This window comes from Callithrix jacchus, chromosome 1 (assembly GCF_049354715.1).
Source record: "Callithrix jacchus isolate 240 chromosome 1, calJac240_pri, whole genome shotgun sequence".
In the NCBI taxonomy this organism is placed as follows: domain Eukaryota; kingdom Metazoa; phylum Chordata; class Mammalia; order Primates; family Cebidae; genus Callithrix; species Callithrix jacchus.
In genome coordinates, this window is record NC_133502.1 from 159,898,565 (window position 1) to 159,921,595 (window position 23,031).

A 23,031-nucleotide genomic window follows, 5' to 3' on the forward strand; every position below is an offset into this window, starting at 1 on the left:
AGGTTTATCCATATCCCTACAAAGGACACTAACTCATTGTTTTTTATGGCTGCATAGTATTCCATGGTGTATCTGTGCCACATTTTCCCTGTCCAGTCTATCATCAATGGGCATTTGGGTTGGTTTCCAAGTCTTTTCTATTGTAAACAGTGCTGCAGTGAACATTCATATGCATGTGTCCTTATAGTAGAATGATTTATAATCCTTTTATAAATCCTATATATACCCAGTAATGGGATTGCTGAGTCAAATGGAATTTCTATTTCTAAGTCCTTGAGGAATCGCCATACTGTCTTCCACGATGGTTGAATTAATTTACACTCCCACCAACAGTGTAAATGTGTTCCTGTTTCTCCACATCCTCTCCAGCATCTGTTGTCTCCAGATTTTTTAATGATTGCCATTCTAACTGGTGTGAGATGGTATCTCAATGTGGTTTTGATTTGCATTTCTCTAATGACCAGAAATGAGCATTTTTTCATACGTTTGTTGGCCTCATATATGTCTGCTTTGGTAAAGCGTCTGTTCATATCCTTTGCCCACTTTTGAATGGGCTTGTTTTTTTCTTGTAAATCTGTTTTAGTTCTTTGTAGATTCTGGGTATCAACTCTTTGTCAGATGGGTAGATTGCAAAAATTTTTTCCCATTCTGTTGGTTGCTGATTCACTCTAATGACGTTTCTTTTACTGTGCAGAAGCTGTGGAGTTTGTCCTTGCTTCTGCCTATGTCCTGAATGGTCTTGCCTAGATTTTATTCTAGGGTTTTTATGGTGTTAGGTCTTATGTTTAAGTCTTTAATCCATCTGGAGTTAATTTTAGTGTAAAGTGTCAGGAAGGGGTCCAGTTTCTGCTTTCTGCACATTGCTAGCCAGTTTTCCCAATACCATTTATTAGACAGGCACTCCTTTCCCCATTGCTTGTTTTTGTCAGGTTTGTCAAAGAACAGATGGTTGTAGATGTGTGGTGTTGCCTCCGAGGCCTCTTTTCTGTTCCATTGGTCTATGTCTCTGTTTTGGTACCAGTACCATGCTGTTTTGATTACTGTAGCCTTGTAGTATAGTTTAAAGTCCAGTAGTGTGATGCCTCCAGCTTTGTTCTTTTTGCTTAGAATTGATTTGGCTATGCAGGCTCTCTTTTGGTTCCATATAAAGTTTAAGGTGGTTTTTTTTCCAGTTCTGTGAAGAAGGTCATTTATAGTTTGATGGGGATAGTGTTGAATCAGTAAATTACTTTGGGCAGTATGGCCATTTTCACGATACTGATTCTTCCTAACCATAAGCATGGAATGTTTCTCCATCTATTTATGTCTTCTCTTAAAAATATGGAATGCTTCATTAATTTGCATGTCTCCTTGCACAGGGACCATGCTAATCTTCTCTGTATTGTTCCAATTTTAGTATATGTGCTGCCAGAGCGAGCACTTCTATTTAATTATTTTGGGCTAAGGTTGATTGAAGGTAACTGAATCCATGGAAAATAAAAGTTTGAATAAGGGGAGACCACTGCATTTTACCCAAGGGAGACAATCTGAAGTCTAATCTGCTCAGGGCTTACAACTAAAGTGCAGGGACTTGGAGTTAGAAGCTTAGAGTGTCACCTCGTTTTTGTTTTTGGGACCCTAAATATCAGTGCCTGTTAATCTGTCATTGAGAAGTGTAATTTCTCCAGAGGGCTCTATAATTTCCCTAGAGAAGGATGTCCTAGTCAGCATGGGAGATAAAAGCCTGGCTACCATTACTGGGGAGCAGGCACAGGGGCACACTGCATGGTGGGATAGGAGTTGAAGTTCATCCCCTTTTATTCAGACTTCCACTTAGTATCCTGTTTTTAGTTTTCTATCTTATTTCTGTCCTCCTCCAGGCCCAGGGTACCCAAGTTAATAGCTTATCAAGTTCTATGTAGTAATAGATAATGCATCTCATTTCCTGTGGGAATTGTGATGAGTTGATAATCACATGGAAAAATAAGGTAGGAATGGCATCTTGAGCTCAAACTGTTTTTTATGCACATTTTCAAACTCTTTTTAGCCTCTTATTTTCTCCCTACTTTCAGAAAACCTGATGCCTCCACCTCCTAAATCTTTCCAGATTTCATTAGTACCCCATCAGAAGGCATTTGTGGTATTTTCTGCTGTGCTCTGTTAATGAAATGTTTCCTCTAAACAATATGTGTTTGTATTAGTCTGTTCTCACACTGCTATGAAGAACTACCTGAGACTGGGTAATTTATGAGGAAAAGAGGTTTAATTGACTCAGTTCTGCAGGCTATACAGGAAGCATGGCTGGGAGGCCTCAGGAAACTTACAATCATGGCAGAAGGGCAAAGGGGAAGCAAGCACATCTTCACATAGCAGCAGGGGAGAGCAAAAAGGGGAAGTGCTACACAGTTTTAAACAACCAGATCTCATGAGAACTCACTATCACAAGAACATCAAAAGGGAAATCTGCCGTGACCCACTCATCTTCCACCAGGTCCCTCCCCCAACATTGTGGATTATAGTTCAACAGCAGATTTGAGTGAGGACACAGAGCCAAACTATATCATTCTGCCCCTGGCCTCTCCCAAATCTCATGTCCTTTTTCACATTTCAAAGCCAATCATGCCTTCCCAACAGTCTCTTAAACTCTTAACTCATTCTAGCATTGACTCAAAAGTCCAAGTCTGAAGTCTTATGTGATACAAGACAAGTCCCTTCCACCTATGAGCCTATAAAATCACAAGTCAAAAACAAGTTAGTTACTTCCAAGATACAGCAGGGATACAGACACTGGGTAAATGCTCTCCCATTCCAAATGGTAGAGATTGGCCAAGACAAAGGGGCTGCATGCCCCATGCAAGTCAGAAACCCAGCAGGGCAATCATTAAATCTTAAAGCTCCATAATAATCTTGGACTCCATGTCTCCCATCCAGGGCATGCTGATGCAAGGGGTGGGCTTCCAAGGTCTTGGGCAGCTCTGCCCCTGTCACTCTGCAGGGTACAGCTCCCATGACTGCTCTCAAGGGCTGTTGTTGAGTACCTGTGACTTTTCCAGGTGCACACAAGCTGTCAGTGGATCTACCATTATGGGGTAAGCAGCATGGTGGCCATCTTCTCACAGCTCCACTAGGCAGTGCCCCAGTGGGGACCCTGTGTGGGGGCTCCATCCTCACATTTTCCCTCTGCACTGCCCTAGTAGAGGTTCTCCATGAAGGCTCTGCTCCTGCAGCAGACTTCTGCCTGGACATCCAGGCATTTCTATACATTCCCTGAAATCTAGGCAGAGGCTTCCAAACCTCAACTTTTGTCTTCTGTGTACCTGCAGGCCCAACACCACGTGGAAGCTGCCAAGGTTTGGGGCTTGTATCCTCTGAAGCAATGGCGCAAACTATACTTTGGCTCATGTTAGCCATGACTAGAGCTGGAGTGGCCACAATGCATGGTGCCATGTCCTGAGGCTGCACAGAGCAGTGCGGCCCTGGGCCTGGCCTGTGAAGCCATTTTTCTCTCTTAGGCCTCCTGATGGGAAGGGCTGACACAGTCTCTCAAATGCCCTGGAAGCATTTTCCCCATTGTCTTGGCTATTCATATTCAGCTCCTCATGCAAATTTCTGCAGCCTTTTTGAATTCCTCCCCAGAAAATGGGGGTTTTTTTTCTACTACATGGCCAGGCTGTAAATTTTCCAAACTTTTATGCTCTGCTCTCTTTTTAAATATAAGTTCTAACTTCAGACCATTTCTCAAATGGGTATGAGCAGATGCAGTTAGAAGCAGCCAGGCCAAATCTTGAATACTTTGCTGCTTAGAAATTTCTTCCATATGTACCCTAAATCATATCTCTCAAGTTCAAAGTTCTATAGACCCTAAAGCAGGCACATGCCTATAGTAGAGATGGGATTTCACCAGGCTAGTCAGGCTCTTGACCTCAAACTCTTGACCTGAGGTGATCCACCCACCTCAGCCTCCCAAAGTGCTGGATTACAGGCATGAACCACTCTACTCGGCCAGCCTCTTTTTTGTTATAAATTACCTACTCTTGGGTGTGTCTTTATTACCAGCCTGAGAACTAATACATGTTTTCTATTTATAGATAATTAGTTACACATATAGACTCCCTTGTTCAGCTGAGCTTTGTGTTTTCTTCTTTTGACACTAATGTTAACAGGATTGTTCACATTACATTTTTTTTTATTAGTTCCTTCTGGAATTCTGGAAAGCTTTTAAGTATACCTGACTCTCAGTTGATGCACAATTAATTTATGCATTTTTGAAATAAAATACTAGTGCTTTTTTAAAATTATTATTTTGAGATGAAGTCTCACTCCGTCACCCAGGCTGGATTGCGGTGGCAACTCACTGCAACCTCCACCTCTTGGGTCCAAGCGTTTCTTCTATCTCAGCCTCCTAAGTAGCTGGGATTACAGGTGTGCGCCACCACACCCAACAAATTTTTGTACTTTTAGTAGAGGGGGGTCTCACCATGTTGGCCAAGCTGGTTTTAAACTGCTGACCACCAATGATTCACCCACCTCGGCCTCCCAAAGTGCTGGGATTACAAGCATAAGCCACTGTGTCCAGTAAGAAAATAGTGCTCTTTTAAATAGAGTATTTCAGATTAACTCATTTAAAATACTTGACACAATGTTTTAGCCTGATGCTTACAGCATACTTTAGTACTGTGCCAGGTAGCTAATTGAACTTTTTATGATACAACTCACTGCCAGAAAAAAGAAAAATAATTTCTGCCAGCATGTCATAGTCTATTACTTCAGGCATTTTGAGTTTATGTTCTGTTAACTTGTGTATGTCCCAGGTATTTAATTTTTTTCAGTGAAATCCTGACAGGTGACAGTGAACATCCCATAAATACTCCCAGATGAGGAACCAGGCAGGATGTCACCATGGTCAACATATTACCCAAATTTAAAAAGTTAAACAAGATCTATGGGGCTACCAACTTCAAGGTGGTAAAAACTTCTGCCTCTTCTCTGGAAAATCACCCAAAACAACATAGAGCATAAGAAACTAGAAAACGAACTCCATTTTAAGGAGAATCTATAGGCACCAGCAAGGTGGATGTAATGAAAAAAGACAATAATGAGTAATGGCAGAAGTGAAAAACTATTGTTGGTTTTTTTTTAATTAATTTACTCACAAATTACTGATGGGAATGTAAAATAGCACACTCACTTTGCAAAGCAGTTTGGCAGTTCCTCAAAATGTTAAACATAAAGTTACCATATGAACCAGCAATTTCACTCATAGGTATATACCCACGAGAACCAGCAATATACATTCACAAAAAAGTGTACATAAATGTTCATAGCACCATTATTCATAACAGCCAAAAAAAGAACCCATATGTCCATCAAATGATGGCCAGATGTCATCTGTTTATACAAGAGAATATTATTCTGTTCTAGTCCAAACCAAAAAGACTTAAGTACTGATACCTGCAACAATATAAATAGACCTTGGAAATACTGTCAAAATATTAGACTACCACATGCTGGATGAAACATTTTCCTTCTGGAAGTGAGTTACTTCATAAAAACTTGACTGAGGCAAGTGAAAGAAGCCAGGCAACAGAAGGCCACATATCGTATTTACATGAAATGTCCAGGACAGGCAAATTTATAGAGATGGAAAGTATATTAGTGCTTATCTGGGACCGGAGGGAGTCTAGTGATAGCTACTAGGTATGAAGTTTCTATTTTGGGGTGATGAAATTGTTCTTGAATTATTATTATTATTATTATTTGAGACGGAGTTTCACTCTTGTTACCCAGGCTGGAGTGCAATGGCGCAATCTTGGCTCACTGCAACCTCCGCCTCCTGGGTTCAAGCAATTCTCCTCCCTCAGCCTCCTGAGTAGCTGGGACTACAGGCACGCACCACCATGCCCAGCTAATTTTTGTATTTTTGGTAGAGACTGGGTTTCACCATGTTGACCAGGATGGTCTCGATCTCTTGACCTCATGATCCACCCGCCTCGGCCTCCCAAAGTGCTGGGATTACAGGCGTGAGCCACCATGCCCAGCCCTTGTTCTTGAATTATTAAGTGGTGATGGTTGTACAACTTTGTGATTATACTAAAAACTATGAATTGCATCCTTCGAAGAGGTGAATTTTATGGTATCTGAATTATATCTCAATAAAGCTGTTAAAAAATTAAGGGACATATGTAACCCTAAACAATGATATGTAAAGACACTGATGTGGTTTGGCTCTGTGTCCCCACCCAAATCTGATGTAAATTGTAATCCCCAATGTTGGGGAGGGACCTGGTGGGAGGTGATTGTTTCATAGGGGCAGATTTCCCCCTTGCTGTTCTTGTGATAGTGTGTGAGTTCTCCTGAGATCTGGTAGAAAGTATGGCACTCCCCCTTTTGTGCTTTCTCCTGCTGCCACATGAAGATGTGCTTGATTCCCCTTCAATCTTCTGCCATGATTACAAGCTTCCTGATGCCTCCCCAGCCATGCCTTTTGTACAGCTTGTGGAACAACTGTAAGTCAGTTAAACCTCTTTAGTTATAAATTACCAAATCTCAGGTGGTTCTTTAAAGCAGTGTGAGAACAGGCTAATATAGAAGATTGGTACTAGAGAAGTGAGACATTGCTATAAAGATACCTGGAAATATGGAAGCGACTTTGGAACTGGATAATGGGCAGAGGGTGGAACAATTTAGAGGGCTGAGAAGAAGACAAGAAGATGAGGGAAAGTTTGGAACTTCCTAAAGACTTGTTGAATGGTTGTGACCAAAATGCTGACAGTAATATGGACAGTGAAGTCCGTGCTAAGGAAGTCTTAGATAGAGATGCGAAACTTACTAGGAACTGGAGTAGAGACCACTCTTGCTATTCTTTAGTAGAGACTGGTGGTGTTGTGCCCTGCTTCAGGGATCTGTAGAACTTTGAACTTGAGAGAGATGATTTAGGGTACGTGTGGAAGAAATTTCTAAGCAGCAAAGTATTCAAGATTTGGCCTGGCTGCTTCTAACCGCATATGCTCATGTGCGTTTGAGAGATGGTCTGAAGTTAGAACTTATATTTAAAAAGACAGCAGAGCATAAATGTTTGGAAATTTTACAGCCTGGCCATGCAGTAGAAAATAAAACCCCATTTTCTAGGGAGGAATTCAAAAAGGCTGCAGAAATTTGCATGAGGAGCTGAATAGGAATAGCCAAGACAATGGGGAAAATGCTTCCAGGGCATTTGAGAGACTGTCAGCCCTTCCCATCAGGAGGCCTAAGAGAGAAAAAGGGCTTCACAGGCCAGGTCCAGGTCCATTCCACAGTTCTCTTCCTTGAAGAAAAACCATAGTTGTCTTTTTTTTTTTGAGACGGAGTTTCGCTGTTGTTACCCAGACTGGAGTGCAATGGCACGATCTCAGCTCACCGCAACCTCTGCCTCCTGGGTTCAAGCAATTCTCCTGCCTCAGCCTCCCGAGTAGCTGGGACTACAGGTGCGCACCACCATGCCCAGCTAATTTTTTGTATTTTTAGTAGACACGGGGTTTCACCTTGTTGACCAGGATGGTCTTGATCTCTTGACCTCGTGATCCACCCGCCTCGGCCTCCCAAAGTGCTGGGATTATAGGCGTGAGCCACCGTGCCCCGCCTTTAAATTTTTTTCTTATAAATCTTGCACATTTTTGTAGATGTATAAACATTCCCATGTTTTTTTGTGTAGCTCTTGTGAATGCAGATTCCTTGTTTGGTCTGTTAATTAGACTCATCTGTAGAGGACCAGTATGGACTGGCCCTAAGATGCCTATACACCTGCAGCGATTATTTCTTCTGGTATAATCACATGCATTAGGGGTGTTAGTCTTAAGACTTCAAAATCACCAATATCAGCAGGGAGGTAGCTAACATATGCCAGGCATTATGTTGGTGTTTTAAATAAATGTATAACATGTATATGAAACAAATGTTATTATCCTCACTTTAAAGATGAAAAATCAGAAGTCTAAGGTCACAGAAGCAGTAAACTTGTTTTTTTGAGATGGAGTCTCGCTCTTTTGCCCAGGCTGGAGTGCAGTGGTGTGATCTCAGCTCACTGCAGTCTCTGCTTCCCAGCTTTAAGCAATTCTCCTGCCTCAGCCTCCTGAGTAGCTGGGATTACAGGTGCACGACACCACGCCCAGCTATTTTCTGTATTTTTAGTATAGATGGGTGAGGGGGGGTTTCACCATGTTTATCAGGCTGGTCTCAAACTCCTGATCTCGTGATCTGCCCGCCTTGGCCTCCCAAAGTGCTGGGATTACCGGAATGAGCCATCACACCTGGCCAACTTTATTTATTTTATTTTATTTTAAGTTCTGGGATACTTGTGCAGGATGTGCAGGTTTGTTACATAGGTAAACGTGTGTCATGGTGATTTGCGGCACCTATCAACCCATCACCTAGGTATTAAGCCCGGCATGCATTAACTAGTTATCCTGATGCTCTCCCTCCCCTCACCCCCCTGAAAGGCCCCGGTGTGTGATGTTCCCCTCTCTGTGTCCATGTGTTCTCATTGTTCAGCTCCCACTTATGAGTGAGAACATGCAGTGTTTGGTAAACTTTCACACTCCAAAGCCTTTATTTTTTACCACAACTCAGAAGAAGCTGTAGTGAACAGTGAGGTGACTGGTTGTTGTTGACTGTGAAATTTTCATACTTCTTCACTAATGACATACCACTTAAATGTATTTTATTAAGCAGGTCAAACTCATTACAAGTACTATTTCTTAGACATTTAAGGTAGTATGCATTTTTGCTAAATGGTGAAAAACAAATTCAGTAATCATCTAAGTGGCCTCCAGATTCCACGTACCCTTTTTTTTCATGCTTTCACTATTGTTTTCCCCAAATTATCTCCTTTCAGCATTCCCATAAATGCAGCTGGCATATTTTCAAATCCTTCAATGATATATTCCTTGCATTGGATTTTACCCTGTATCAAAGCAACAGCAAATTTTTAAACTTAATTTAGTATTCCCAATGATATATTGTTCTCATCCTAGCAACAAACATATCAGGTACCTCTTTGGGAACCCTGAAAATGAGAGATAGAGGTCCTGTTCTCCATGAACTTGAAGTCAAGGAGAGGCAAGATCTACTTACACAGTACATGTAAACGATGATAAACTACACCTAAGAAGAACTTAATAATAGGTGTCAGATCACAGTGGGAAATGTCGTAAGGCAGCGATTAAACAATTTCTAAGTAAGATGCATAGTAAAGTTTAATAACACGATGAGCTCAGAGGAGGTGGAAATAGAGAAAGGAGCACCCTTCATTGCCTCTGTTTGACTCCTGAAGAGGCAGGTCCTATTCAGGAAATATAAATGGCAGGACAGCCTAATAATAAGCCAAGTTACTTTCAACATGTGTTTAACCTTTATCTGGGAGTGTGGGAAGGAAGCGTTCATGTTAGTGAGGAAGGGTCTTCATTTCTCTTTCTATTACAAGGCACTGCCTACTAACAGGAGCTAATTTACATTTTCAAAATTTTTAAGGGGTCTTATATAAAGACCTGAGTTACCTGATAAACGTTTTTCCCTAATGTATTCCACTGATGGCTTAGCATCCTTTATGGATGTATAGACAAGATTAATTGCTTGAAGTCAGTCAGTTACAAAGTAAGGAAGCTGATATTTAAACTTTTATTATTATTATTATTATTATTATTTTGAGACAGGGTCTCACTCTGTCACCCAGGCTTGAGTGCAGTGGCATAATCATAGCTCACTGCAGCCTCAACATCCTGGGCTCAAGTGATCCTCCCGCCTCAGCCTCCTGAGTAGCTGGGACTACAGGGACATGCCACCATGCCCAGCTAATTTTTTAAAATTTTTTGTAGAGATGGGGTCTTGCTAAGTTGTCCAGGCTAGTCTCAAACTCCTATGCTCAAGTGATCTGCCCACCTCAGTCTCCCAAAGTGCTAGGATTACAAGCATGAGCCACTGTGCCTGGCTGAGATTTTAACTTTTGACTTAAAAGCCCCAATTCATTACTTGAAGCAGCAAGGAATCTGGATAGGGTGGAAAGGTAGACTCCACTTCAGAGGTTAAAATAGAGAATGAATACTATTATGGACTGCACTGTGTACCTCCAACCAAATTCATACATTTAAATCCTAATCACCCAGTGCCTGACAATGGGACTATATTTGGAGATACAGCTTTTAAAAAGGTAGTTAAGAGGCTGGGCACAGTGGCTCACATCTCTAATCCCAGCACTTTGGGAGACCGAAGGTGGATCACCTGAGGTCAGGAGTTTGAGACCAGCCTCCTGGTCTCAAATGGTGAAACCCTGTCTCTACTAAGAATATGAAAATTAGCCAGGCATGGTGGCATGCACCTGTAATCCAAGCTAGCTGGGAGGCTGAGGCAGGAGAATCACTTGAACCTGGTAGATAGAGGTTGCAGTGAGATTGCACCATTGCACTCCAGCCTGGGCAACAAGAGTGAAACTTCGTCTCAAAAAAAAAAAAAGAAGAAGAAAAGAAAAAGGAAAAGAAAAGAAAATGTAATTAAGGTAAAACAAGGTCATATGGGTGGGCCCTAATCAATATGACTGGTGTGCTTATAAGGAGATTAGGACAGACACACAGAGAGAAGGCCACATGAAGATGCAGGGAGAAGGAAGCCATCTACACATCAAAAGGAGAGGCCTCCAAAGAAACAACGCTGCTGACACCTTGATCTTGGACTTCTAGTCTCCAGAACTGGGAGAAAATTAATATGTTGTTTAAACCACCCAGCCTATGGTACTTTATTTTGGTAGACCTAGCAAGCGCATACAAATACTAATGTAAAATGTTAATAATAGGGGAAATTAGGGTACAGGATGCAGGGTATATGAAAGCTCTCTGGACTATCTTCTTAATTTTCCTATAAATCTAAACATTCTATTTTTATTTTTGTTTTTGAGACAATGTCTTGCTCTGTTGCTGAGGCTGGAGTGCAGTGGTGCATTCAGAGTTCACCGCAACCCTTGAGCTCTTGGGCTCAGGTGTTTCTCCCACCTCAGCCTCCCGAGTAGCTGGGACTACAGGTATGCACCACTGCACCCAACTAATTTTTTTACCCTTTGTTTTTTGTAGAGTTTCATTATGTTGCCAGGGCTGATCTCAAACTCCTGGGCTCAAGCAATCCTCCTTCATCACCCTCCCAAAGTGCTGGGATTATAGGTATCAGCCACTGTACTCAGCCTAAAACTTTTCTAAAATAAAAAGTGAATTTTTAAAAATAGGAAATGAGATTAAAAAGGGAGTATGAGAAAGAAATTAGGCGAACTCATTACTTAAAACCCAACTAGGGCGGGGTGCGGTGGCTCATGCCTGTAATCCCAGAATCACTTGGGAGGCTGAGGCAGGAGAATCACTTGAGGTCAGGAGTTCGAGACCAGTCTGGCCAACATGGTGAAACCCTATCTTTACTAAAAATACAAAAAGTTAGCCCGGAGTGGTGGCAGGTACCTGTAATCCCAGCTACTCAGAAGGCTGAGGCAGGTGAATCATTTGAACCTTGGAGGTAGAGGTTGCAGTGAGCCGAGATTGCGCCACTACGCTCCAACCTGGGTGACAGAGCAAGACTTCATCTCAAAACAAAACAAAAAAACCAACTAACTGTGATCAGCTTCACTTTGTTAGAAGGAAGCCTTGGGGACACCAGCACAGTGGTTTCTTGTTGTCAACTGTGATCATGGATGCGCTACATTAGATTTCACCAACCAGGACAACTTAAATTCAGCTCTTTCCAGCTCCCTGGAGAGAGCTCAGCCCAGCATTCCAAATGCTAGACTGGGAAGAGTGCCAAACTCCAGTGGCTGCTGGAGGAGCAATCTATTTCTTTGAACTGGGAAATGATCATTGGCCAGGAATCAGAAAACATGATATCATTTTTACCCTGTAAAACTAAAATAATGCAACTTGATTGTTCACATTTCTGTTCACTAAAACTTTACATGGTGTAAGCTTTGAAAATTATCACAGCACAGGACCAAGGGCTTGGATTCTTTGCTACCTGGGACCTGGAAGAACCATGGCACATGTATGCACCCCTCAAACATTCATGTATTCAGTGATATTTATCTAGTGCCTACATCACTTCAGACACTCTGTGGAGGTTGGAGATACACCAGAAAGAAAATGTGTGAACATTGCTGTCTTCATGGAGGTTACATCCTCAAGAAGGGAGATGGGCAATAAATATAAATGAATAAGTGAATTACAGTATATATTATGTCTAAAGATGATTAACTGCTATGGATAAAAGTAGGATAGGAGCCTGGACAACATGGTGAAAGCCCGTCGCTATGAAAAATACAAAAATATTAGCCAAGTGTGATGGCATGTGACTGTTGTCCCAGCTGCTCAGGAGGTTGAGGTGGGAGAATCACCTGAGCCTGGGTCAAGACTGCAGTAAGCCATGATCGTGCCACTCCACTCCACCCTGGGTGTCTGAGTGAGACCCTGTCTCAAAAAAAAAAGGTTGGATGATATGGAGGATCAGGAATGAAGAGGGATTGCAACTTAAAACAGGGTCATTTAAAAAGTTGCCTCACCCAGAAGGTACTCTTTTTTTTGAGATGGAGTCTTGCTCTGTTGCCAGGCTGGAGTGCAGTGGCATGATCTTGGCTCACTGCAACCTCTGCCTCAAGGGTTCAAGTGATTATCCTACTTCCACCTCCTGAGTAGCTGGAACTATTGGTGCATGTCACCACGCCCAGCTAATTTTTGTATTTTTAGTAGAGATGGGGTTTCACCATGTTGGCCAGGATGGTCTCAATCTCTTGACCTCATAATCTGCCCACCTTAGCCTCCCAAAGTGCTGGGATTACAGGTGTGAGCCACTGTGCCCAGTCCAAAAGGCACTTTTTAGCAAAGACTTGCAGGACATGAGAGAATTCAGCAAGCAGTTACAGAGGGGTGGAATGGTGGTAGAGACAGGCCCAAGTAAACAAGAGGGTGAATGCTAAGAAATGAAATCAGAGAGGTATCAGGGGTCAGATTTTGTGCAAGCCTGCTGAATGTTAGCACTTTGGTTTACTCTAAGTGAAATGCAGAGCTTTGCATGGTTTGGATCATAAGAACGGCAGGATTTGATTTGTGCTTTCAAAGATCACCATGGCCACCACATTGGGAATTTTCTATGGGGGTGCAAAGATGGGAGGCCAGGTAGAGTCCACTACAAACATCCAGACTAGATGGTGCCTGGATCAGAGTGGCAGCAGGGAGGTGGGAGAAGTGTTAAGATCCTGTATATGCTTTGAAGACAGAGCCACCAGAATCTCTTTAGAGATTACACATGAGTACGAGAGAAAGACATCAAAGATGACTCCAAGGTTTTGGGATTGAGAAACTAGAAGTGTAGAATTGTTATAACTGAGATAGTAAAGTCTGAATATGGATCATGTTGAGCAGGAAAGATCAAAATATATTTCATTTTCAATATGTTATGTCAGAGATGCCTATCAGGCATCCAGGTGGACATACTAGTCTAGAGTTAAGAGGAGAGCCAGGCTGGAGATAGAGCTGGGAGCTTCCAGGATACTAAGCCTAGATGAGCTAATTAAGGGCTAGCTTGAGTGTGGACAGAGAAGAAAAGAGCCCCAGTGACCATGACTTGGGCACTTAATACTAATTTGGAGAAAAGAAAAGAAGCTAGCAGGAGTTTGATGAGGACCAATCAGTAAGGAAAACCAAGAGTTAAGGGAAACAACAGAAGAAAGCATATCAAGTAGAGAATGAACATTGTCAAATATTTCCCATAGCCCAGTGAGGCTAAGAATCAGCTGGTGGATTTCACTCTCCAAGAGGCCCCTGTGACCTTGAGGAAAGTTAATGTTGGCCAGGTGCGGTGGCTCGCGCCTGTAATCCCAGCCATGTGGGAGGCTGAGGTGGGCAGATCACTTGAGACCAGCCTGGCCAATGTGACGAAAACCCATCTCTACTAAAAATATAAAAAGTTAGCTTGGTGTGGTGGTGCACGCCTGTAGTTCCAGCTACTTGGGAAGCTGAGGCATGAGAATGGCTTGACCCCAGGAGGCAAAGGTTGCAGGGAGCCAAGAATGCATCACTGCACTCCAGCCTGGGCAACAGAGCGAGACTCTGTTTCAAAAACAAAAAAGTAATTTTGGAAGGAATGGCATTGTGCAAAAGCCTGATATGTTGGTTCAAGGAAGGATGGAAAGAAAGGAACGGCAGACAGTGAATGTAGACAGCACTTCCAGGCATTTTGTTATAAAAGCGAGAGAAGGGAAATGGACCTTCATTTGTAGTGGAAGTGAGCTTTAGAGAGGGTTGTTTTGTTTTCCTTTCAAAGATGGGAAAAGTAAGAATATTTATATTCTAAGGACAATGACCCGCTAGGGGAAAACTGATCATGCAGTAGAGAGAGGGAAGAATTGGTGGAACAAAAGCCTTGAGAGGCAAAAGAAAATGGGACCTAGTGTACAACTGGAAGGGGTGGCTCCAGAGCTCCTTACCTCTGAGACCCATTTCAGCAAGTCCTTTAGAGCTTTTTGGCGGACATCTCCTTGCCAGCGAAGGACAGTGAACCCTTCCATGCGAAGCTCCTGATAGATAACAATCTCTGGGGGTGGGCCTGTGAAGAGAAGGGCACATTTGGGTGACAGGAACCAGGGAAGTGGCCACGGTGAAACAGCAGTACAGATCACTGTCACTGTGCTTGGTGCTGGGTGTTTCTTGGTGCTTCTCCCCTTCCATTTCCTTACTCCTTTCTGATCCACAGGACTGCTGAACTATCAACATGTACTCTGCAGCAGGCAGACTAATGGCCCCGAAGATGTGCATATCAGAAAACCCCAGAACCTGTTACCTTACGTGGCAAAAAGGACTTTGCAGATATGAATAAAAACCTTAGGTGGGGCACTGTGGCTCATGCCTGTAATCCCAGCACTTTGGGAGGCCAAGGCTGGTGGATCACAAGGTCAGGAGTTCGAGACCAGCCTGGCCAACATAGTGAAATCCCATCTCTACTAAAAATACAGCAGCAACAACAATAAAAATTAGCAGGGCATGGTGGCGGGTGCCTGTAGTCCCAGCTACTTGGGAGGCTGAGGCAGGAGAATTGGTTGAACCCGGGAGGCAGAGGTTGCAGTAAGCCAAGATTGTGTCACTGCACTCCAGCCTAAGTGACAGAGTGAGACTCTATCTAAAAAAAAAAAAAAAAAAAGGAAGCTTGAGATGGGAAGATTATTCTCCACTATAAATGATGGATCCAATATAATAGCAAAAGTCTTTGTAAGGGAAAGAGGGACACAGGAAAGTTACAGTCAGGAACAGAATATGTGACAGTAGAAGCAGAGATGAGAGAGAGAAAGGAGGAGGAAGAAGATTTTATTCCACTGGCTTTGAAGACAGAGGAGGGGACCACATGCTAAGGAATACAGGCAGCTGGCAGAAGCTTGAAAAGGCAAGGAAACAGGTTCTCCTCCAGAGTTTCCAAAAGGAATGCAGCCCTGCCAATCCATTTTACTTTTAACCTCCTGACCAGTAAGTATAAATGTGTGGGCCTGGGTGTAGTGGCTCAGCACTTTGGGAGGTGGGTGAATCACATAGTCAGGTGTTCAAGGGCAGATCACTTGAGGTCAGGAGTTCAAGACCAGCCTGGCCAACATGGTGAAATCCCGTCACTACTAAAAATACCAAAATTAGCTGGGTGTGGTGGCACACGCCTGTCATCACAGTTACTCAAGTGGCTGAGGCAGGAGAATCACCTGAAGCCAGGAGGCAGAGACTGCAGTGAACTGAGATTGTACTGCTGTACTCCAGCCTGGGTGACAGAGCGAGACTTGGTCTCAAAAAGAAAACAAACAAACAAAAGAATAAATGTGTGGGTGTTTTTTTTGTTTGTTTTTTTGTTTTTTGTTTTTAATTTGAGACAGGGTCTGGGTCTGTTCCCTAGGCTGGAGTACAGTGGAGCCATCACAGTTCAATGTTGTGGGTAACCCCTGACATGGGCACCAAGGAAGGAGAGCTGTGCAAGCCCCAGGCACAATTAGTACCTGAAGAATATCGTAGTTTGCAGTGTTATTACTCAGTTATTTCCTTTATATAACCCTTTATATATAATCATATGTTTGTTTATAGAATTAGTGACTGAAGTATAACTTACTGCTTACATATATCTAGCTTATATAATCATATTTAGTACTTATAGCTAGCATACCTAGTTCCATATAATCTTCCTATATAATCACATAGGTATTGTATTCGGAGCTGTACTAACACATTTAGTGCTGATTTATAGAATCCTTTGACATAACTATATAGTAGTTTGTAGTAGGAGAAATGCCTAGAGCAGTCACTGAATAGAAGCAGTACATAGGAAACTACCCAGACCAGGACAAGACCCAAAGACCCACGCGGTGCATCCCCACCTGAAAGGGCATGCGCTGTACAGCAGGCTTGGAGCAAGAGCCTCCCCTCCTGAAAAAGGAGTTGTAGTACCTTGCATTTAGTTCCTGTGGAAAGCAGGCCCCAGGCCTGAGATCCTGCAAATAACTGGGGGAGAAGAAGCCCTCTGGTGTAACAGAGTCATGGCAGCTCTACACCCTGTCAGCCTTTTCTTGCTTCTGTACTAGCTCAAATCATCCTCCCATAAAATATCTTAGAGAAGAACACAAGTCTGTCAGCTCCCACTGCATTGGTTTACAGTATCTTTCTATAAGAATCCTTTGAAGCTTCCAGCCCCCAGATAAGACGTGTTTGTTGCACATGACACCTGTCGCACACAGCCCACGTCCTTGCCTTGGTGACCTAATGGGGGTGGACCCCTTTTCTGTACACAACCCTCTACTGCTGCACACAGCATGGCCCGCTACTGTGCATGGCTCACCTCTCTGCCCAGGTGACATAATGGGGTGGCCCACTCTCCTGCTACTCAAGTGATAATGTATTAAGCCGATAGATGACCTCACCCATGACCCTTCCCCCTGCCTTGTACCCAGTAGATACAGATGCTTCTGGATGTTCGGGACCTTGCCTGTCTCCGCTCATAGGTGGCGTAGCCCCCCTAGCCCAGCTGTCTTTTCCAGTCCTTCTGTGTCCTGTCTCTACGTTTCGGATCCTGTGCCTTGGCACAGCTATAGGGGACACCCCACGATGCTGTAGGGCTGAGGCTCTACAAATGCAGCCTCGACCTCCTGGCTCAAGTGATCTTTTCACTTCAGTCTCCCAGGTGCACAACAACCATGCTAAGCTAATTTTTAAAAATTATTTGTAGAGACATGATCTCATTCTGTTGCCCAGTCTGATCTTGGGCAACATAATGAGACCCCATCTCTACAAAAAAAAAAATTTATTAAAAAAATTGTTTGAGCCCTACCTCCCGGGCTCAAGTGATCCTCCCACCTCAGTCTCCCAAAGGGATGGGATTACAGGCATGAACCACTGTGCCCAGCAAATTTGTGTTGTGTTAGGCCGCTAAATTTGTGGTAATTTGTTACAGCAGCAATAGGAAATTATACACACTCAGAGTCCTTGCACAGGCTGGGCGACCAGGGGGCATTTATCGCTCAAGTGCCAGAAACAAGGTTCACCAAACACTTTCCAACTAATTTTATGAAACAGAAAGAGGCCCCGAAGATATCATAAAAAATGTTCTACACTCCTCAAGAATTAATACCCTGGTATTCCCAATGCTTGGCAGCCTCTTCCTGATGCCTTAATGCAGTCATTCTATAGCATAAATCTATTTCTTTCTGTGAGATGTAAAACAATTAAGTGTCCATTCCCAGCCTAGGAGCCAGGGAGACAGAGTGCATCAGGAGACTTGGCAGCTCTCACACCTGCTCCCGCCCTTGCTATTTCAGGATGCCAAGAGTCAGCCAGACAGTGGATTTCAAACCTTAGTGTGTATCAGAATCACATGGAAGTCTTTTGGAAAGAGATTGCTGGGCCCCTCTGCCAATTTCTGACTGTGGATATAGGGTGGGCCCCAAGAATTTGTGTTTTTTTTTGTTTTTTTTTTGTTTTTGAGGCAGGGTCTTGCTCTGTCGCCCAGGCTAATATGCAGTGGATGATCTTGGCTCACTACAACCTCTGCCTCCTGGGCCCAAGCCATCTTCCCACCTAAACCTACCAAGTAGCTGGGACTACAGGTGCATGCCACCACACCTTTTTTAAGGTTTCTTTTGTTAGAGATGAGGTCTCATTCTACTGCCCTGGTCTCAAACTCCTGGGCTCAAGCGATTCTCCTGCCTCGGCCTCCCACAGTGTTGGGATGACAGGCATGAACCACTGTGCCTGGCTAAGAATTTGTATTTCTACCAAGCTCCCAGGAGATGGTGATGCTGCTGGTCCTTGTCCCACACTTTGAGAACCAGCACCCCAGAAAAAGCACACAGCTCTCCTGTAGCCTGTAAAGAAGGTACTACCTTTCTGTGTGTGAGGAAGAAAACGTTTCTTGGTTTTCTGGTTTATTTTCTCAAGTGTCCTAACTGACTAGAAACTGAGAGAATGACACCTGAGGATAGGCTTTCAAGTTCCAGAAAGTCAGGCGAAGATGCCTCAGGAATATCAGAGCCAGATGTGGTATGATGAGTGGTGGAATCTAGCTTCAGCATCTTTGATCACTGGCACCACTCAGCCTAAATTCCTACTCACTACTTTGAGGAAAGTACCATTGGCAGTCAGAAATATGAAGCTTTGTCCTGAACCAAAAGAAACTAATGCAAGATGAATGAGACAGAAAGAGTGCTTCTTCAGAAGACTCACATCAACTCTCCTTTGTGAGTTGAGGATTGGAACTCTCATGTCCTCATCTTAAATGAAAGTGGGCTGGGCAGGGTGGCTCACGCCTGTAATACCAGCAATCTGGGAGGCAAAGTGGGAGGATCACTTGAGCTCAGGTGTTCGACACCAGCTCGGGCAACATAGAAAGACCTCATCTCTACGAAAGAAATAACAACTTGCCAGTATGGAGGCAACTGTCTGTAGTCTCAGCTACTCAGAAGGCTGAGGTGGGAGGATCACTTGAGCCCAGGAGATGGAGGCTGCAGTGATACATGACTATACCACTGTACTCTAGCCTGGGCAACAAAGTGAGACCCTGTCTCAAAAAAATTAAAATTAAAATTAAAAAAAAAACTCCAGTCTGGAAGACAGAGAGAGACCTTGCCTCAAAACAAACAAACCAACAAACAAAAAAGCAAAATGAAAGTGAAATGCTGTTTCTGGGTTTCTGTGTATTGATGAGAATGTTGCTTTTTGTTTTTTTACTAAGAACAAAAAAGCAAATGTGGCATTGAAGCTGGGAGAAATCATTGCTTGCCTCTGAGCTATCCTATCCTATGTGTTAGAATTTCTGGGGATCTGTAGCAGGGCAGAATTCCATTTGATTAAAATAGAATGGACAAGGCCAGCTGTCATCTCAAAGTGCTGTCAGAGCAGCTGAGCTTCCAAAGACTAATTGCTAAAAAGACTAGATCAAGTTACTGTATCCAAAATATTTGGCTATTCCTAATTGGATTGTGGTTAAGAAAAGGCCTCCTGCAGCTTTGCTCAGTTGGCAGGCAGATGATTTCCCATGATTCCAGCTTAGCACCAGTTAGAAAATTACAGGGGGAAAAAAGTCCCTAACAATAAGGTTGCCAAGTACATCTGGAGTTTCCTTCTTGGTAACGGTTTTGATTTTTCACAACCTGAGAGGGAATTTACCAGTTGCTCTTCATCAGCTCCTTCCTTTCTAGCCCACCTGTCTCCCTACAGTTGTGGGGTTGTTAACTAGTGGGGCTATAAGGTTTCATTTCCATTAGTCAAGCCCATCATAGAATAAATAACCAACTGATTTATGTTGCCTGGATCCTGATTAGAGTCTGGAAGATTCCTTTTTTTCCTTCTTTCTCCCTTTTTTAGGGGACCACAGGTTATATGTGATCTCTCGTAACAGTACAATAATCACTGTAGCAGAAACAGACTCCCTATAGCCTAGAAGACTAGTCTTTGTTTCCAGTCTATCGCCAATAGGAGTTCAAAGAGTCTCTGGTTGTCTCAGCCATGCATCTCCCAACCTGGAAAATGAGAGGCCTGTACAAGGCATCTCACAGGACTGGGATTTAATGACTATGGTTCTCTGATAGACACTGCCTTTGGATCTCTGCGATTGTGGGGTCGGAGGGGCGTGGTTTTAGCATAAGAGAGTAGGGAGTGGGGAATGGAGTGCATGGCAGGGCACCAGAGAAATAAAACAAGGACAATCAAGGAATGGAGGGGTACTGCTGCTTCCTTCCGTTTTAGTGACAGTTGCCAGCCTGCTGAGGCCAAGGTGCCTTAGTGCTCCAAGAAGCACTGCCCAAGATTTCTGAAGGACATGGCAGCCCTTCCCTTCACCCACAGCAAGTCACCCTTTACCCCTCCCCGACCTCCAGCAATGTCTCTAATATCCAGAAAAACCTGCATATTTTACTAGCCAAACCAAGGTGTTCTGTTTCTAAATAAAATAATTGCTGTCTTTTTACAACTTTCCATTGAATGATAGGTAAAAACTAAAACTTTTTTTTCTTTTTTTTTTTTGAGATGGAGTCTCTTTCTGTCACTCAGGCTGGAGTGCAGTGGTGCAATCTCAGCTCACTGCAACCTCTGCCTTCTGGGTTCAAGCGATTCTCCTGCCTCAGCCTCCTGAGTAGCTGGGACTACAGGCACATGACACCATGCCCAGCTAATTTTTTGCATTTTTAGTAGAGACAGCGTTCCACCGTGTTAGCCAAGATGGTCTTGATCTCCTGACCTCGTGATCCGCCCGCCTCAGCCTCACAAAGTGCTGGGATTACAGGCGTGAGCCATAGAGCCCAGCAACTAAAACTTTTAATAACTGTTTCTTTTATATTTGTAGATTCTGCTATTTCTCTATATAAAAATCTAATATAAGCTTAATTAGCACAAAACATATGAAACTGTATATATTTTCATTTCTTTTGTTGTTGTTATTATTTTGAGACAGGCTCTCACTTTGTCACCCAGGCTGGAGTGCAGTGGCATGACCACAGCTCACTGCAGCCTCAGCCTCCCAGGCTCAAGCAGTCTTCCTACCTCAGCCTCTTGAATAGGTGGGACTACAGGTGCACACCACCATGCCTGACTTATTTTTGTATTTTTTGTAGAGACTGGGTTTTGCCATGTTGCCCAGGCTGGTCTCAAACTCCTAAGCTTTCACAAAGTGAGACTCTACCTTTAAAAAAAAAAAAAAAAAAGAATATAAGAAAATCTTTCTAGTAATTTCAGAGTCACTGGCCTATGGCATATCTGTATTAAGTTTTGAAATTGCAAAGTGTCAGTCCTCCAACTTTGTCCTTTATACACCTTTTGAATACTTTCCCATACTTTTAATTATAGGACAATGAGGTTACAGGACTGGATCAGAGAACCTCAATATACAATAAAGTAAAATGTATAAGTTATAAAAGGTATGTTCTTAGAGTCAAATGAAAATGCCTCTTTCTTTTTTCTTTTCTTGAGAGAGAGTCTCGCCCTGTTGCCCAGGCTGGTGTGCAGTGGTGTGATCTCAGCTCACTGCAACCTCCACCTCGTGGGTTCAAGTGATTCTCCTTGTCCAGCGTTGCAACATGTGGGATTGTGTGCATGTATTACCTGGGGGAAGTGGGCCAGTTCTGTTATATGTAGAGATGGCTCCACATAGGGCAATTCTTCCATATTTCTTCATCTGGGAGATAACAGTGTTTGAAAACTCTCCACCTACCTAAACAGACAGGAAAAATAAAGCCAAAAACAAAATGTTAAATAATGTAAATACTAGAAGATTCAGGAGAATCATTAAGCCACAATCATTATTTTACAATACTTGTTTTAGCAGCAACAAACTGATTGAATTAGCCAAACAGTGCAGAAGATTTCAGTTAAAAAAAAGACATTAGAAATTGGCATTTTGACCAGACACCTATAATCCCAAGACTATGGGAGGCTGAGGTGGGTGGATCAACTGAGGTCAGGTGTTCAAGACCAGCCTGGCCAACATGGTAAAATCCTGTCTCTACTAAAAATACAAAATTAGCCCAGTGTGATGTGCATGCCCTCAATCCCAGCTACTGGAAGGTTGAGTCAGGAGAATCACTTGAACCTGGGAGGTGGAGGTTGCAGTGAGCTGAGATCACACCACTGCACTCCAGCCTGGTAACAGAGTGAGACTCTCTCTCAAGAAAAAAAGAAAGAGGCATTTTCATTTGACTCTAAGAACATATCTTTTTGTTGTTGTTGTTGTTGTTGTTTTGAGATGGAGTTTCGCTCTTGTTACCCAGGCTGGAGTGCAATGGCACAATCTCAGCTCACTGCAACCTCCGCCTCCTGGGTTCAGGCAATTCTCCTGCTTCAGCCTCCTGAGTAGCTGGGATTACAGGCACATACCACCATGCCCAGCTAATTTTTTGTATTTTTAGTTGAGACGGGGTTTCACCATGTTGACCAGGATAGTCTCTATCTCTTGACCTCGTGATCCACCCGCCTCGGCCTCCCAAAGTGCTGGATTACAGGCGTGAGCCACTGCACCCGGCCTATATCTTTTATAACTTACACATTTTACTTTATTATATATTGAGGTTATCTGATCAGTCCTATAACCTCATTGTCCTATAATTAAAAGTATGGAACAGTATTCAAAAGGTGTATAAAGGACAAAGTTGAAAGACTGACACTTTTCAATTTCAAAACTTAACACAAAGCTGAATTAAGTAGTGTGAGAACAGAAATCTAGATCAATGGAACTGAATCGTGAGTCCAAAAATGAACCCTTAAATTTATGATCAACTGGTTTTCTACAGAAGTGTTAAAGCAGTTCAATAGAGAAAAAATAGTCCTTTCAACAAATGGTGCAGAACAACTAGATTTCCACATGGAAAAGAATGCAATTGGGCCTCTTCCTTATACTACACACAAAAATTAACTTAAAATGCATCATAGACCTGAATATAAGAGCTAAAAGTATAAAACTCTTAGAAGAAAACATAGGAATAAATCTTCATGACCCTGAGAAAGGAAAAGCCTTCTTAGACATGACACCAAAATCTCAAGGAACAAAAGAAAA

At 43.0% G+C, this 23,031-nt stretch overlaps 1 protein-coding gene and 1 non-coding gene across 7 annotated transcripts in view; both read right to left on the reverse strand.

The window, feature by feature from the left end:
• Nucleotides 1-1,314: 1,314 nt before the first annotated feature.
• On the reverse strand, nucleotides 1,315-1,420 carry LOC118148076 (U6 spliceosomal RNA). Its single transcript, XR_004734871.1, has one exon. It is a non-coding gene; the product is annotated as a U6 spliceosomal RNA (small nuclear RNA).
• Nucleotides 1,421-8,657: 7,237 nt separating this feature from the next.
• PTGR1 (prostaglandin reductase 1) overlaps nucleotides 8,658-23,031 on the reverse strand; it is a 73,262-nt gene continuing 58,888 nt past the window's right edge. For all 6 annotated transcript variants that reach the window (XM_054258922.2, XM_078374277.1, XM_078374270.1 and 3 more), the window contains 3 exons: nucleotides 21,585-21,693; nucleotides 14,459-14,577; nucleotides 8,658-8,917 (listed from right to left, as the gene is read on the reverse strand). In XM_054258922.2, coding sequence (XP_054114897.1) covers nucleotides 8,807-8,917; nucleotides 14,459-14,577; nucleotides 21,585-21,693 — 339 coding nt within the window. In that variant the 3' untranslated portion in view covers nucleotides 8,658-8,806. The remainder of the gene's footprint in view (nucleotides 8,918-14,458; nucleotides 14,578-21,584; nucleotides 21,694-23,031) is intronic.